Source organism: Aphelocoma coerulescens, chromosome 4A (assembly GCF_041296385.1).
Source record: "Aphelocoma coerulescens isolate FSJ_1873_10779 chromosome 4A, UR_Acoe_1.0, whole genome shotgun sequence".
NCBI classification, from domain to species: domain Eukaryota; kingdom Metazoa; phylum Chordata; class Aves; order Passeriformes; family Corvidae; genus Aphelocoma; species Aphelocoma coerulescens.
The window spans coordinates 17,690,361-17,704,591 of NC_091018.1; the positions used below are offsets into that span (position 1 = coordinate 17,690,361).

Below are 14,231 nucleotides of genomic sequence, written 5' to 3' on the forward strand. Positions count from 1 at the left end.
AAGAGTGAGAGCGCTGTAGGCGGCAAAACTGGGAAAGTTTTGCTCCCACCTCCCATGGGATGTGAAGGGAATTGCTTCCCTGAACGAAATGTCCTTTCCCAGGTCTCTCAGTTCTTTCTCATGCTTTGAAAGACCAAGAAGCTTAAGAGCTGTTGAGGCAGCAGGCAGCAATGCAAGGCACATGCAACAAGCCACAGTGAAAAGGATTAAGCTTGGGTTTTTATGTCAGTCTGTCAGCATTAAATTAAGGCTAAATTCCCATCCTAAATGTTATGTTAACATGAAGTTACATCAGAAAGCACAGAGCACAGAACAGCAATATGAGGGTATAAGATGTGTTACAGGGGTATTGTAATTATCCCAAATCAGGCATTTGAAACCCAGGGAATTTCAGATATAGGGTTTGTGTCATTTTTGGGGTATGTAATTGAAAAAAATCCAAACATAGGAAGGCTTAGAAGCATGTCACTGAGATTGTTTGGGTGCCTTTATTCTGTGCTATGCGGACATGGGCAGATGGAGGCAAAGAGTCTTTAAAAAATGATGGAACCAAATGTGGAATTACAAATGTTAAAATACCGTGAGCTGTATTTGAGTGTCAAGGCATTGTGGCTCTCCAGGGTAAAATTAGGGCTGCTGGGCCTTGACTGTGCATCTCTATATCTGGACATATTTGGCTATCACTAACAGAACTCACCTCTGTGCCTCGTGCTTTGTAAAACTCATTATTGGAGACAGTTTTAAGTCCTGTAGCATCATTTTGTTTAAGTTAAGAATGCGTGCTTAATTCTATCTTAGCTTATGTTTTTTTTGTCTTCACATTCCCATGTTTTTTCAGAGCTGGATGAGGATTAAACAAAAACCCAGAGGAATATCATCATAGCGTAATTCTGAGGAGCTGTAGCAAGAAGCTGTTTTTTGGCTGTGTTTTGTGAAAAGAGATTCCTCATTGTGTCAGGACAGGATGGTTACAGTAGGCGTGCGGAAGCTCCGTGGATGCAAAGTGGGTTGTGAATTCAGCCCTGTGACTGGTGTGTGCAGCCCAGCTGGGCAGCTGTGTAGTGGCACTGCCTGGTGCCATGAAATTGCTTGCCTGGAGGAGTTGGTGGAGCAGCAGTGCCCATGGCAGCATGTGGCAGCAACCACGAGGAAGCTCTGGAGCTGGGAAATCAGCTGGTGAACCACTGCTGGCAGGGCTGTGGTGCTCCTGAAGACAGAAAATGATGACGGATCGGTTGAAATGGCTCTGCAGGGAGCACTGTATGCACTATCATAAAGACTGGAAGCTGGCTGTAGCTTCCAGTCATACAAATTAGATATGACAGTCATTAATAATTAGCTTTATCCTAACCTGCGGTACCTGAAGGAACCTGAGCAGAAGATTTGCACTGGGCAGTTTGCCTTCCAGCAATGTCAGGCAGAGTGGTGGGTCCGAAGCATCTTTGAGATCCTGCTTGGGAATACAGCTTTGGGGGCTCCCAGGCCAGCACTGCACCCCTGGGACATTGCTGTTAGGCAAAGGTCAGTTCTCTGCTGAAGGAGGAGCATTGTGGCAAAGAATATGAGATGAATGATAGTTTTCTTCCAGAGCTGCAGGCAGAACAGGGCAGCCAAGGCACTGTGCTGCAGAGGCAGCTCCAGCAGTGGTGGGCAGATCTGAGCTTGGGGTCTCTGAATGCCTCAGCTGTTTTTCTGGCCCTTGACTCAGCTTTTATTTCTTAGGCTTTGGCATCTGTTTGGGGGATAGCGCAGCAGTGTTGTGCTCCTGCTGGTGTGTTTCTGTCGCTGCCTGGTGGGGCAGGAGGAGGTGAAGGGGAGTGATGTACAGAGATGTGCTGCCCTCCTTGTTTGGCATTACCTGCATTCCCTTGGATGGGGATGCAGGCTCTGGAGAGGTGCCTGCATGCCCAGCCCTGCAAGGCCTCACGGTTTGGGTGGGCTGAATGCAGTACCATGATTTTCTGAGATGAGTGTTTCTATTTACTGTGTTACCCTGATTTCTGAGCCTGCCAAGTTCTTTGGGCATATCAGGAGGGCAGGCACAGCATGGACCCATTTACTTAATAACCAGCAGTGAGTTGCCTGCACATGTGCAGTACAGATTTGAGACACCTTCTGTAGGCATTTTTGGTTGTGTTTTGTTTGGGTGGGGTTTTTTGTGGGTTTCTGTTTATCTGTCTGGGAGGGTTTGCAGGGTTTTTTTGGTGGTGGTGGGTTTTTTCCCTGCGGATTTTCCTCATTGGATGAGGTGTTCTCTATTTGTGGAATCCCTGCCCAACTGAACCTCCACCAGAGCTGCAAACTCCCATCTGCATACAGCCCTTATTTTGTGCTCCAATAATTTCAAGGCAACTCTGCTCCCCTCTGAGCTTGGGAGAGATGTACCGGGTGGGCACGTAAGGATGCCCTGGGGCAAACCGGAGGTGCCTCACCACCGCTGCCGTCTCTCCCAGGGGGAGGACATGTGTCTGAGACAGGACGACTGAGCATCCTCTGAGCCACCACCGCCTTTTCGCGGGGACCCGGCTGAAGATCCGCCCGCCGAGGAGCGGAGCCAGCCGGCGGCTGATGCTGCGCTCGCCCGGCCGGGGCGAGGGGAGCATCGGGCGGGTGCAGCCCCCGCGTCCCCCCGTGCCCGGGTCCCCCGGGAGCAGCGGTGCTGGCGGGGGGAGCCGAGGCGGGGGGCACTTACATAAGCCCTAAATGCGACAGGCGGTGCGGGAAGGTGAAGGGCAGAGCACTGAGAATCCACGCAGCCTCCAGCGAGGGCTCCCTGGCACAGGAGCTCTGCTCGCTGACACACATCCGCGGGTCCCCATCTGCAGTGCCCTCCCTTCCCCGCGGGCCCCACGGGGGCTGCCACAGCTGCTCCTCCTGATGCTGCCAGCCCTGGCGGGGACGTGGGAGCGCAGCTCTGCCTCCCCGGGCTTGCCGGGGCAGGGAGCGGGTGGGGAGGGAGGGCAGATGCCCACAAGCGCTGTGGCTGTTCCCCTTCTGCCCGCCCAGCACCCGGGTCCTGCCTGGGGTCTCACTGCTTTGGCTTTGTGTTGGTGGGCGAGATGGGTGCCTGGCTAGGACGTGTGGGTGTAGTTTGCTGGTATATGAGGGGTGGTGGCACCCGAACAGGGGAGCAGTGCTGTGATGAAGCCCAGGCAAGGGGCACAGGCTGCGTGGTGTGGGAACTCAGGCGGCTCCTGCTCAGCCAGGGGAGGAGAGATGCCAGTGGGGTCTTGTGCAGGGGCTGTGCTTGGCACCAGTGGTGTCCAACAGGCTCCTGATGGGGAGGGACATAGTGCTGTGTGCTTATCTTGGCACTCTGGGTAGCCCCTGAGCGCTGGGGACAGGCTCTGCAGGCATGGGCAGACAGTCTGTGTGTCTGCACATGCTCTGCTTCTTCTGCCCGCTTTTGCCTGCTCCCAGAGCCACCTGCCTGGGTGGTGGCAGAGCCAATGAGCACCCATGGGTGGGAGGCTCAGCCAGAGATCCTGGCTCCTTCTGCGCTGCAGGTCTTCGACTCTTCCAGAGCAAGTCTGCTGTTAATTCCCTCCATCTCTCCACAGTATCAGCAGTCACCTCCGGGCTGGGCCACTGGCAGGCAGGCAGCAGCAGGCAGCTGGGAGGCTGTGAGGAGCTGGTGCCACATCTCCCTGCGTCCGTGCTCCCGACTCACCCAGCAGAAGGTGTGGCTGGGCTGCGCACTCCTGACTCCTGTCTCTTCTGCTCCGTCTGTTCCTGGTGGGCAAATCGGAGGCTTGGTGTGATGGGGTTGCTCTGAGACCTCGCCCCAGGAGCTTCAGGCCTGGATGTTGGTGCTTTTTCTCCCGGACAATGTGGCTGATACTCTGGAGAAGCCCTCTCTTCCCCCCTGTTCTCCAAGTGCCTGAGCTGGTGGCCAGCTGGGACCTGCGTCTCACCCTCTGGGTCCTGAGCTTTGCCTCGATGGTTGTGCAGATGGAGAGCCAGGTCTACTCGCCCACTGTCAACACGCACTATGGGAAGTTACGAGGGGTGCGCGTGCCATTGCCCAGTGAGATCCTGGGGCCCGTGGACCAGTACCTGGGGGTTCCTTATGCCGCTCCCCCCATCGGGGAGAAGAGATTCATGCCCCCCGAGCCACCACCATCCTGGTCAGGCATCAGGAATGCTACCCACTTCTCACCAGTCTGCCCCCAGAACATCCACAACGCCGTTCCTGAGATCATGCTGCCCATCTGGTTTACCTCCAATTTGGATATCGTGGCCACGTACATCCAGGACCCCAACGAGGACTGTCTGTACCTCAATATCTACATCCCCACGGAGGATGGTGAGTCCCCACTGGGGTGACTGCAGGAGAGCGAGGGGGGTGTCACTCCACCCCTCCCCAGCAGTGGTTGGTCTCACCTGGGTGTTGTGTTTGAAGCATGTGGTTGTGGACCCTGCAGCATGCTGTCTGTTTGTGGAAAGCTTTCTCTGGCCATGCAGCTTGCTCTCTTGCCCTCAGCTCCCATATCTGTCTCGCGTGCTCCTGCTCCTCCACGCCTCCCCGTCCCACCCCTCCACCTCCATGGCATCGTCACGGGTTCCTCTCTTGTATTGCTAAATCTGAATCCGACTCTCTGACCGCAGATCCACAGAGTGACAAGCTGATTTGTGCTCCCCACAGGCGCCGAGTGCCAGGTTCTGTCTTGAGTTGGTTCGAGTTCGTCCTTCCTCCCTGCTTCCCACCCTCCCCAGGTCCATGCGCTAGTTGTGGGCGTGGGCTGCGGCTGGGAGGAACACTCTCTGCCTCTCCCTGGGAAGATGCTCCGGCAAGAAAGGGACCACAGAGCCCTTTTCCGGGCCCTGGTACGGATGGGAGGTTGGGGTGCACTGGCAGACACATCGCTTGGCTGCTCCTCCGTCCGCCGGTGGGACAGCGGCAGAGCGATGAGCCTGGGGTGCTGGGGACCCACGGGGCGTGGTCCTGTTGGGGTGAGGCTGAGCGGCGCTGGGTGCCTCCTTGTCTAACCTTTTCCTTTGTAGGGGATCCCACCTGAACTGTAAGTAGAGGGCAGAGGAGGCAGCGCCTGCCCGCACGCCCGCCCCAGCCTCACCGCAACGGGAGCCCCCAGGGATTTTCAGCGGGCCGGAAGGGACCCGCAGCAGGTCTGCTGCACACAGCAGAGCAGCCTGGCGGGCCAGTGGCTTCTCCCAGGCTGGCTGGCTCCACTCCTCTGTCTCTGGGGCCCACGGAATGCATCATGCCTTCCTTCCCGCCCAGCACGGCTGGCCCAGAGTTTTCCTCCCATGGCGACGCTCCCTCCCCACCTCCCGCGGTCCCGGGGGCGGTGGGAGGGTAGCAGCGTGGTTGTGATTGCATGCCCACTCCCATCAGTGGAGCCTCCTGTTATTTTGTAGTCTTTTATTCATTTTACAGTAAAACGGATTTCCAAGGAATGCACCCGAAAGCCCAACAAGAAAATATGTAGGAAAGGAGGTATGTAGCAAGCCGACCGGCAGAGAGGCACAGAGAGGAAAGAGAGAGAGAGTGAGAGAGTGAGAGGGTGCCTGGCTGGCCCCTGGCCTGCAGCACTCCTCCGGCACCTCTCTGTGCTGCCACCCGGACTGCGGACCCTCCAAGCAGCCCACCCTGCCACCCCCCGCTTCCCACTGGGAGGAGCCCCACGGATGCTCCAGCCAGCTGGGAGCACAGGTCTGGGGTCAGGTCATGAGAATGCTCATGTTGCTCCAGGCCTTTCAGAACAGCTTCTCCTGGGCTGAGCCTGCACTCCCACCTTCATCCCACTGGCACCGACAGCCTCCCAGTCCCTGGGCATGAGGGGTAGCCTCTGATGGCAGGTAGCACTTAAATGCCTCCATCCCTTAGGTTGGGTTACCCCACTGGGGGTGCACAGACCTGCTCAGGGAAGGACCTGTGTGAGGGGGGACTGCAGTCCATCTCGGGCTGAGCTTTTCCCCCGTTGCGTCCCTGGTCGTTTTGCATCCAGAGCTCCTTGGTTAAAAGCATAAAGCCTCTCCTGGCTGTGTAAATGCTGCAGATTCTGCCCTGACCCTTGTGCCTGCCAAGGCTGTTCCCCAGTGCCCACATCCCCATGCCAGTGCCAGTCCTGCCAGTAAGGATTTGGTCTCCAGCCTATGGCACAGCAGCCTCCCTGAGCCCTACCTGCCCCAATGGGCAGCCAAGCACCTCCAGTTCAGACACATCTCTGCCTTGCCTTGCCTCCACTGACCTTCCCCCATTGCCCCTAAATGATCCTGTATTCCCAACCAGTGACATGGACAAGGGAGTAGAGATGTACAAATGGGAGCTGGCTCGGCCCCATGTCAGACACAATGCCTCACCCGTCCCTCCACACAGCCCCCTTGCAGGCAGGGAGAGCTGGCTGCTCTGTGCATCCCAAAGATGAACGTGGGGACGGTCAGGCAGCCAAGCTCTTCTGAAAGGCTCAGTACAGGGCATCTGGCCGGCACAGGCTGCTGTCCTGGGCGTCCTGCAGCAGCAGGGTCCCTGCATCCCAGCCTCTGTCTCCCTGCACCCCTGGGTTTGGCGGGGCCAGTGCAGCTGGGCTTGGAGGTTTGGGGAGCGCTTTCCTTCCAGCCGTTTCCCCCAGTTCTGTTGTTTGGTTTCTTTGCTTTGCTTTTCCTGTTGCTGTCCTGGCTATTCACACGCCATCTCTCTGAGTGCCAAGGCTGCCCCTGAAAGGGCTGGCGCATTAGGGAGTCTCTGCACGCTGCCTCCGGAGCCGGCTGTGCCAGTGATCACCAGCCACTTCAAAGCGCTTCCTCTCCCGGCCCTCCTACCGGCTGCCAGGGCTGGCAGACCCCCACCACCCCCAGCCCTATATCCAGGGCCGGGGAAGCAGGCTCCAGGTTACTGCTGGAGAAGGGGATGATATAAGGCAGGACAAAACACCTTGGGTGCGCTCGTCTCCTGGGTTTCCCTTCCCACTGGCTCTGCTCACAGGCAGGGTTTCTTTGCAGCCCATCTGCAGTTGCCTCTGGTCACCTCCCAGGGAATCTGGTGGGGGGCATTCCCTTTTTTCCCCACTGGGCTCTGTTGACTCATGGACCAGCAGGTCCCCAGTCCCAGCCATTTGGACATCCAGGTGTGGCGTGCCAGGAATTAAAGCACCCAGACTCTGGCACTTCCCTCCAGCTCTGGCCAGGCTCTGGTAGCTGTTGGCTTGAATTAATTGAGTCACTTGTGATGAAACACAGAAGCTCCCCCACCCCTCATCGTGTATCCTGGGTTAGTAATGCCTGGGGAGAGGGTAATGTACCTGCAGTGCTGATTTCCTCAGGTTGAACATTTGAACATTGACTCATTCTGGAATAATCATGATTTACTATTTCTAAGGCCACAAACAAGCAGTGATAAGTTCTCCTCTCACAGAACAGTATTTTGGTGGTTAAAAATGCTTCAGCTCCCACCTTAGTGGAGTTTTCATGACTTCTGCCACCCCTAAGCTCAATGTATTTCAGAGCAGACGAAGTGTTGAGCATTTATCAGTTGTGCTTGTTTATCTCTGGGACAGAAAAACATCCCTGTTTCCCTGCCCAGTTAACCACAGTAATTTCCTATATGGAAATTTTCTAAATGCCAGCCTTCTCCACACACTTTGGTCCCTTCTCTGGGAGCAATATAGGGCAGCAGTGCTTTGAGAGCAACTAGCCATGCATGGTGCCAGGGGAGCTGACAGCACTGAGGCTCAGCTGAGGCTCAGATTTTGCTGCAAAAATAGTGCTGCCCACCCAAAGACCATGTACACACTGAGGCACACACACTGAGAGTACAGTACCTATGTGCAAAATGCAGCTCTGCCCCATGCTTTTTGCTGCCAGCACTTCCAGCCTGTTTCTGGCTGTGATAGACACCAGGATGATTTTTCCTTCCCTTCATCACCAGCCTGGGCAAGCCTTGCTGCAGGGCATGAGGAGGTGGATGTCATTTTTGGAGGGGAAAAATGTGGTTGCCCTGCACTTAGCAGCTCTTCCTGGTTTTTCATTAGCAAATGCCCAAATCTCTCTGGCTGGGACTGTGAGGAGTCTGCGATATTGCAGAGACAAATGTGCAGGCCAGCATCTTCCTCTGCTGTGTGAGGGTGGCCGGAGCTCCCAGCAGCTCCTGGGCTCAGGAAGCACTTGGGCAGCTCTGCGGGAAAAGCGTGTCTTCTCCGCTGCTCTCCAAGAAGCTGACTTGTCCAAGTACCAGCTGAGGCTTCCCTACAGCTGCACAAATTCTGCAGTGCTCTCTTGCTGGAAGCTTCTTCCCAGCCCCCTCAGAGCCTGCTGCTTTGCAGAGCTGGCTGTGGGCAGACCACCGCCCTGGTGCTCTGCTTCCACTTCGGGGAGCGATTTGCAAAGGTGAGGGTCGGTGTTTGTGCTGTCAGAGGCAGCAGAGCGTGAGAGGATGCAGTGCTTTTACAGAGTCCACTCAGGGATGGAGATAACTCCTCTGCATTATTCCAGGACAGGGAGGGGCAGGGCAGCACCAAGGTGTGCTGCAGTCCTGGCGCAAGGGCTGATGGCTGGAAGGGCTCTCGGACACGGGTCCCAACTGACTCTCCCTGTGTGTGGGGTTGTGCAGCAACAGGTTCAACAGCTGCCCCGGTCTTGGTCCTGTTCCTTGTCACTCCCAGAGAAGCAGCTGAGATGGTGTGGCCAGCAGCAGGTGGACCTTTGGGTGCATGTAGCCATCAGAGGCTCTGGCTCCCTGCAGCATTGTGGCTGCTTTGCAGGAGTGGGTGCCCCAGGAAGCTCACACTGAGGAGAGGGTGCTGGAGCTGCCTACAGGCACCCTGAACAGACATTTGGATCTGTAAAGGTGTCATCTCAGGCTGCTGCTCTTCTCTTATCCACACCATGCTGAGAATGAAGGCTCCAAGGACTGAGGCTCCTTACCCTCCTTTATCTCTGTTTGCAGTGGTGTCAGTGCTGTTGGTATGGTTTACTTAAGATAGCATAAATTCAGCATGGATGCCCCTGTTTCAGGGAAAGTGATTTTATTTTTATACTAAACTTGAACTTAAATCTTCCTAGAGCCTAGATAAGAATGTATGCCTCCTTCCTATCGGCCCGAACAATGTCACTTTGCAGTCAGCTTAAAGTGAAGTGGCACAACAGACATTCACCTCCCGAGTTAGTGGAGGGTGTTTTTGATGGGTAAGGAGAATAAGAGCCATGAGCCCTTTTAGTTTTTCCAGCTGTGAATCCACAGGCTTAAGCCCATTGATGCCTGCAGCAGCCACCTAAAAACAGAGACTAGACAAGAATAAGGGAATAAAGGTAGGTATTTGTTTGAAGGGCCTTCAAAGGTGCCCCTGGGGAGCCAGAGGCCACTGCCAAGATGGACCCCAAGGTGGATGACAGGTCACGAGTTCTTCACACTTTTTTAAGTTTGGTTCATTTGCATATCAGGGTTAAATTCTCCAATTAAAGCTTCAGTTAATGATGCAGTTTCCCCAAGCTTGCCCCCCTTTTAGAGGCTTTGGTTTACACATTCTGGGCCTAGGATGTCCTGAGTGTCCTTGGAGAGCAGGCCTGGAGAGGCTTTGTTATGTCTACTTAGCACGAGAGAGCAGAAATTAGCAGGCTACAAGAAACTTCAGAGTTACACACTAGGCAGTACAGGATTTGAAAAACATGAAAGTTAAAACCTAAGGCATCACCATACCCATGGGAGTGGGTGCTGCAGGGCTCTGCGTGGTGACCTTTGTTAGTGCAGAGAAAGATCTCCTGGGCTGGGTGTCCCTGAACGTGGCAGTAGCCAGTGGAAGGTGTTACTGGGTGAGGGAAGTGAAGCTGTGATTGCTCTCACGAGCTGTGGGGCGTTGGTGGGTTATACTGGAGGTGAACAATGCAGCAAGAGGCAAAAAGCCCACTTGGTCACAACAGTCTGTGTCGGCCATAACCACCCTGGCACCTTCCTGCTGATGGGTGAGGCTTGTGCTTTGCATCTGCCACACACACATGCCACTGCTGTTCCCCTTCCCCCTAGCCTGCATCACTGCACTCCTGCTTTGCTTAGCTTCCCAAGTGCTGCTTTCTACCATCTCTTCTGCAGTGCCTGAAGCTCAGGTTGCTTTAGGCTTGTCCCAGCTGTCCCTAAGCTCTGCAGAAGCAGTCTCCATCTGGATCCCTCCCTGCTTAGCCAAGACAGGTGCTCAGGTCACAGAGATGCTGTCCACTGCCCTTTTTTACAACCTGACAAGTTCTCATAGCTGTTTCCTCCATTCTCATCTGCACAGAGATTTTGTCCCCTGAAGGAGACCAGGCTGGAGGCTGCAGCCTGGCCAGTCCCAGGGCTTTAATAGCACCAGGGCCTTTGGCAGTGGAAAATGATCTCCAGCTGCCTGTGGTCAGCTTCCCAACTCTGAAGCACGGTGTGGATGAAGGCTTGCTGGCTGTGGTCTTCATTAGAGAAAAATCCCTATCCCTTAGAAGTACCAAGAGGTTGGTGCATAGCACTGGTTAGCAAATATTGCATGAGTACTTTGTCGTTTAAGTGCTTTCTGGGCTTGCAGCTCTTCCTGATGAAGACACAGTAGGTCAAGCTTGCAGCCTCCTGCAAAGGGCCTGAGTGGCTGCGGGGTGGGCTGGGGAGGGAGTGTGGGAAGGACACAGCAGGAAGGGGGGGATGCTGGGGCTGAGGTGTTGGGGCAAGAGTTGACAGGGATGGGGGCGGTGCTGGGTGAGAAGAGGAGAATGATGTGAGATGCTCAGAGGATGGCTGGGTGGTGAAGCAGGAGGTGAGGAGGCAGGGCTGGAGCATGGCAGGGGTAGGTCAGGAGGTAAACCCTGCATTGGAGAAAATCAGGATGGCACAGGAGACTGCTGATCCATACCTGCCCTGGGTAGGAGCAGCTCTACCTCACCTCTTTCTGGCAGCATGTCCCACCTGGTCTTAAACACCTCCCCAAGCCACCTCTTCGAGTGCTTTGCTGCCCTTTCTGCCAGGAAGGTTTTCTTCTCATCCTGCCTCCTGTAGCCCCAGGGCTGCCTGAGAGGGACTTGCTCTTCCACCTCACCACCTCACAGTAGACTTTCATGTGTTGGGATGCTGCTGTAGCTCCCATCATGCCTCTGCTCCCAGGATTTGTGTGACCCAGCCTTCTGCAAACTTTTCATGCCTGCTGGATGTTTCTAGGTTTCTGGTCACTGCTCCTCCAGACTTTCTCCAGCAGGTCACGGCTGCTTAAGGTCGTTCTGCAAGCCTCTCGCCCTGATGGAGCTGTCTCACAGCAATTTCAGATCTCTTCCTCCCCCATGACAGATTCCTTTTCAATTCGAATCCCATCCCAGTCCATGCTGCCATCTCTGTTATCCACCTCCTGTGTCACCTGCAGAATGCCACTCCCAGACTGACAGTGAGCACGGCTCTCCAGTTTTGTCTTTCTGACCAGTTTTGTGCATTTAGTCCTGTAGTTCCATGCAGCCACAGGCTTGCCCTTTGCTCGTGAGAGCTTTGCTGGGGGCCGTGAAAACCCTTGTGTGGTAATGGGGCCTGCTGGAGGTGGCAGCAGGACCCTGGGATCAGCCTGGCAGGGTGTCAGAGCCCCTCATCTCAGGGGAAAGTCACGGGGCAGTGCAGGCACTGTGTGGATAAGTCCTGCCTGGGGGAAACGCTGACATCTCCCCAGAGGTCACCATCACCTGGGGAGCTTTTTGTTGCAGGCATCTGGGGGCAGAGGACTTGCAGGCACTGGTCTGCAGCTCTAAGGGGATGAGAACACTCAGCTTCTCCCTGAAATTCAGAACTCCAGGGCACAGGGATGGCACCACTTGCCTTTGTGTCCACATTGGCATGCAGTCCTTCGCAGGAGTGGGGTTTTGGCACAGGTTTTTCAACACCCCTGCTCCCTGCCAGCCCACAAGCCACCTCTCCTGGCTCCTTCTGGCTGCAGCTCAGGAAGTGCCAGGCTCACTGCAAGCTATCCACAGCAGCATTTCACAGTGCCTGCTGGGGCTGCTGGGCTGGCCCATGCCCCAGCACTGCAGGTTGGTGAAAGGACACGGAACAACTGTAAGGCATTCAGGATGTCACAGAAACCAGCATGTGTAGGATTCTGCATTGACCTGGTCAGGTCAAGCTGACTGGTGCCTTTGCAGTCCTCAGTGAAACGTGGAGCTAGTCTTGTAAGAGGGGAGTTGGTGCAGGATGGAGCCAGGCAGCTCAGGGGAGCACCTGTCACAAGGGACCCTTGTGTGCTGTGGTGGTCTGGTGCAGTGGCACCAGTGGTTTGTGGCCGGGCACAACAAGGGACCACACACCATATGGCAGTGATGGGCAGGACCCTGCCTGGTGGTCAGTGGCCATGCAAGGCGACCCTTGGTGTGAGCTCTGCAGAGGACAGTTGTCCCCAGGGGCAGCAGAGCTGGGAGCAGGGCTCCTGTTCACACCTGGGTGCTGGGGGAGGGAGCCTTGCCTGGAGCTGAGGGTGTGTGACCAGGCGGGGGCCAGGCTGGGATGCAGGAGGATAGGCAAGTGCTTTGAGAGACTCATCCACCGCCAGCGCTGATGCTGCCACAGCCCCACTCGCATCTTCCGTGGCACCCCAGCCCTCCCCAGGGAGGATCTGGGAAGGGGCCCAGGTGAAGTGGCATCCTGGCACAACTCCTGGGGCAGTCCTGCCCGTGCCCTACACTGCCCTGGCTCTGGGAGAGGTGCAGTGTGAGTAGCCAGCAGTGCTGTGGGGCACAGGCGTGGCCCCACTGTCTCTGCTATCATGCTATTTTTGAATTCTCTTTTTTTTTTTGTTGTGTTTTTTTTTCTTTCTTTCTTTCTTTCTTTTTTATTGTTGTTGTTTTGTTTTTATTTCCTTTTGTTTTCCTTTTTGTTCTGTCTCCTCGTGTTTGGTCCCTAGGAGCCAGCGCTAAGAAACAGGGCGAGGACTTAGCGGATAATGACGGTGATGAAGACGAAGGTATTTCTGTGCTCGAGGCTGCCACTGCATGACACGCAAAGCAGCTCCGTGTGCCCGCCATCCGCTGCCACCCCCAGGGAGCCCTGTGTGTGTCTGTCTGCCGTGCCAGGCAGCTGCGCGGGGTGGGGGGCAGGCTGGCCGGCTGTGCAGGGCACCCAGGACCTTCCCTTCCTCCTGACGGGGGGGAAAGCTCATGGGGTTTTTCCGCTTTAGGAGAAGTTTGCTCCCGCTCAGTTTGAGCGAGGGCAGGGAGGAAGCATGGCAGCTTGGGAGGAGAGAAGCCCTCGGGCACCTGGGCCCATTTCACCCTGAGCCCGGTCACATCCCACCTCCAGCCTCATCCCTTCAGAGTTGGTGACATGCATCTGGGAGCCAGCAACCTCCCCATCCACCCTTGCCTGGCCCTGCCGTGGCTGTGCCAGCAGCCTGAACACTTGGCACCCAAAGGGTATCTTGCCATGCACAGGAGATGCAGGGTTCACTTGGTTTCTGTTAACTTCTCTCCCTCCTCATCCAACAGAAGTGAGGTCTTTCTTGCAAGCACCAGCCAAGACAGAGCAAGTGGGCTTTCAAGCAGATGTGATTCTAGATGCTTGCCAGGGCTAAGCAAGCTGCAGAACAGGCAATTTTTAGTAAAACGGTGGTTTGTCTGCAGGTTATGGAGTCGGCGTGTTTGGCTGCAGAGATGTGGTGAGGAGGTAGGAGGAAGGGTTGGCCAGGGTGCAGCCCTAATGTGCTGAGGACTGTAAAACCTCATGGTGTGCAGAAGGCCCAGGGCAGCTTGAGCAAGGCCTGGCAGATGGCATTTAAGATCTGGGAAATAGGTGAAAAACTTTTTGCTTGGCAGTACTAAAACCCTGTTGTTTACTCCGGCTAACCTGTGCCCCAGGATCTCTTGTACCAGGGCGTAAACTGGCGTTCAGCCTAAGTGACTCGACTGTGATAAATCCACACACACCAAAATGTGCTGCAGCTATTCGGAGCTGTTTATTTCCTGGTACATCTCTGTACGTTGTTGCCATTCTCCTGAGAGGAGTTCCCTTTGTATGTCAGTGAGTGGGAGCAGGATGAAGGGAAGACATAGGCACAGGCACTGATGTTCCTGCCCCTCACATTTCAAGCAGGTGGCCCTGGAAAGAATTATCCTGATGTAGCTCTGCCACACAGGCGATGTCTGTCCTGGAGGAGCTGCAAGCACTTTTTGCTCCCCTGGTCTGTGCATTTGTCTGGCTACATCCCAGCAGTAGGAAAAGAGCCAGCACAGGTTTTGGGTTTGGCATAGCCTCATTCTGCTGGAGGGAAGAGGTTTTTTCTATGGGAGGCCAC

At 55.4% G+C, this 14,231-nt stretch overlaps 1 protein-coding gene across 7 annotated transcripts in view; it reads left to right on the forward strand.

Annotated features, from left to right (window-relative positions):
• The window catches only part of NLGN3 (neuroligin 3), a 42,549-nt gene that overhangs the window by 17,038 nt on the left and 11,280 nt on the right, over positions 1–14,231 (forward strand). For 2 of the 7 annotated variants that reach the window (XM_069015528.1, XM_069015527.1), the window contains exon 2: positions 3,561–4,306. In XM_069015528.1, the coding sequence (XP_068871629.1) occupies positions 3,829–4,306 (478 nt within the window). In that variant the 5' untranslated portion in view covers positions 3,561–3,828. Of the gene's footprint in view, positions 1–3,560; positions 4,307–5,342; positions 5,459–10,314; positions 10,435–12,502; positions 12,574–12,843; positions 12,906–14,231 lie in introns of those variants that run through there. The other 5 variants (XM_069015533.1, XM_069015531.1, XM_069015530.1 and 2 more) reach the window with 5 other exon arrangements.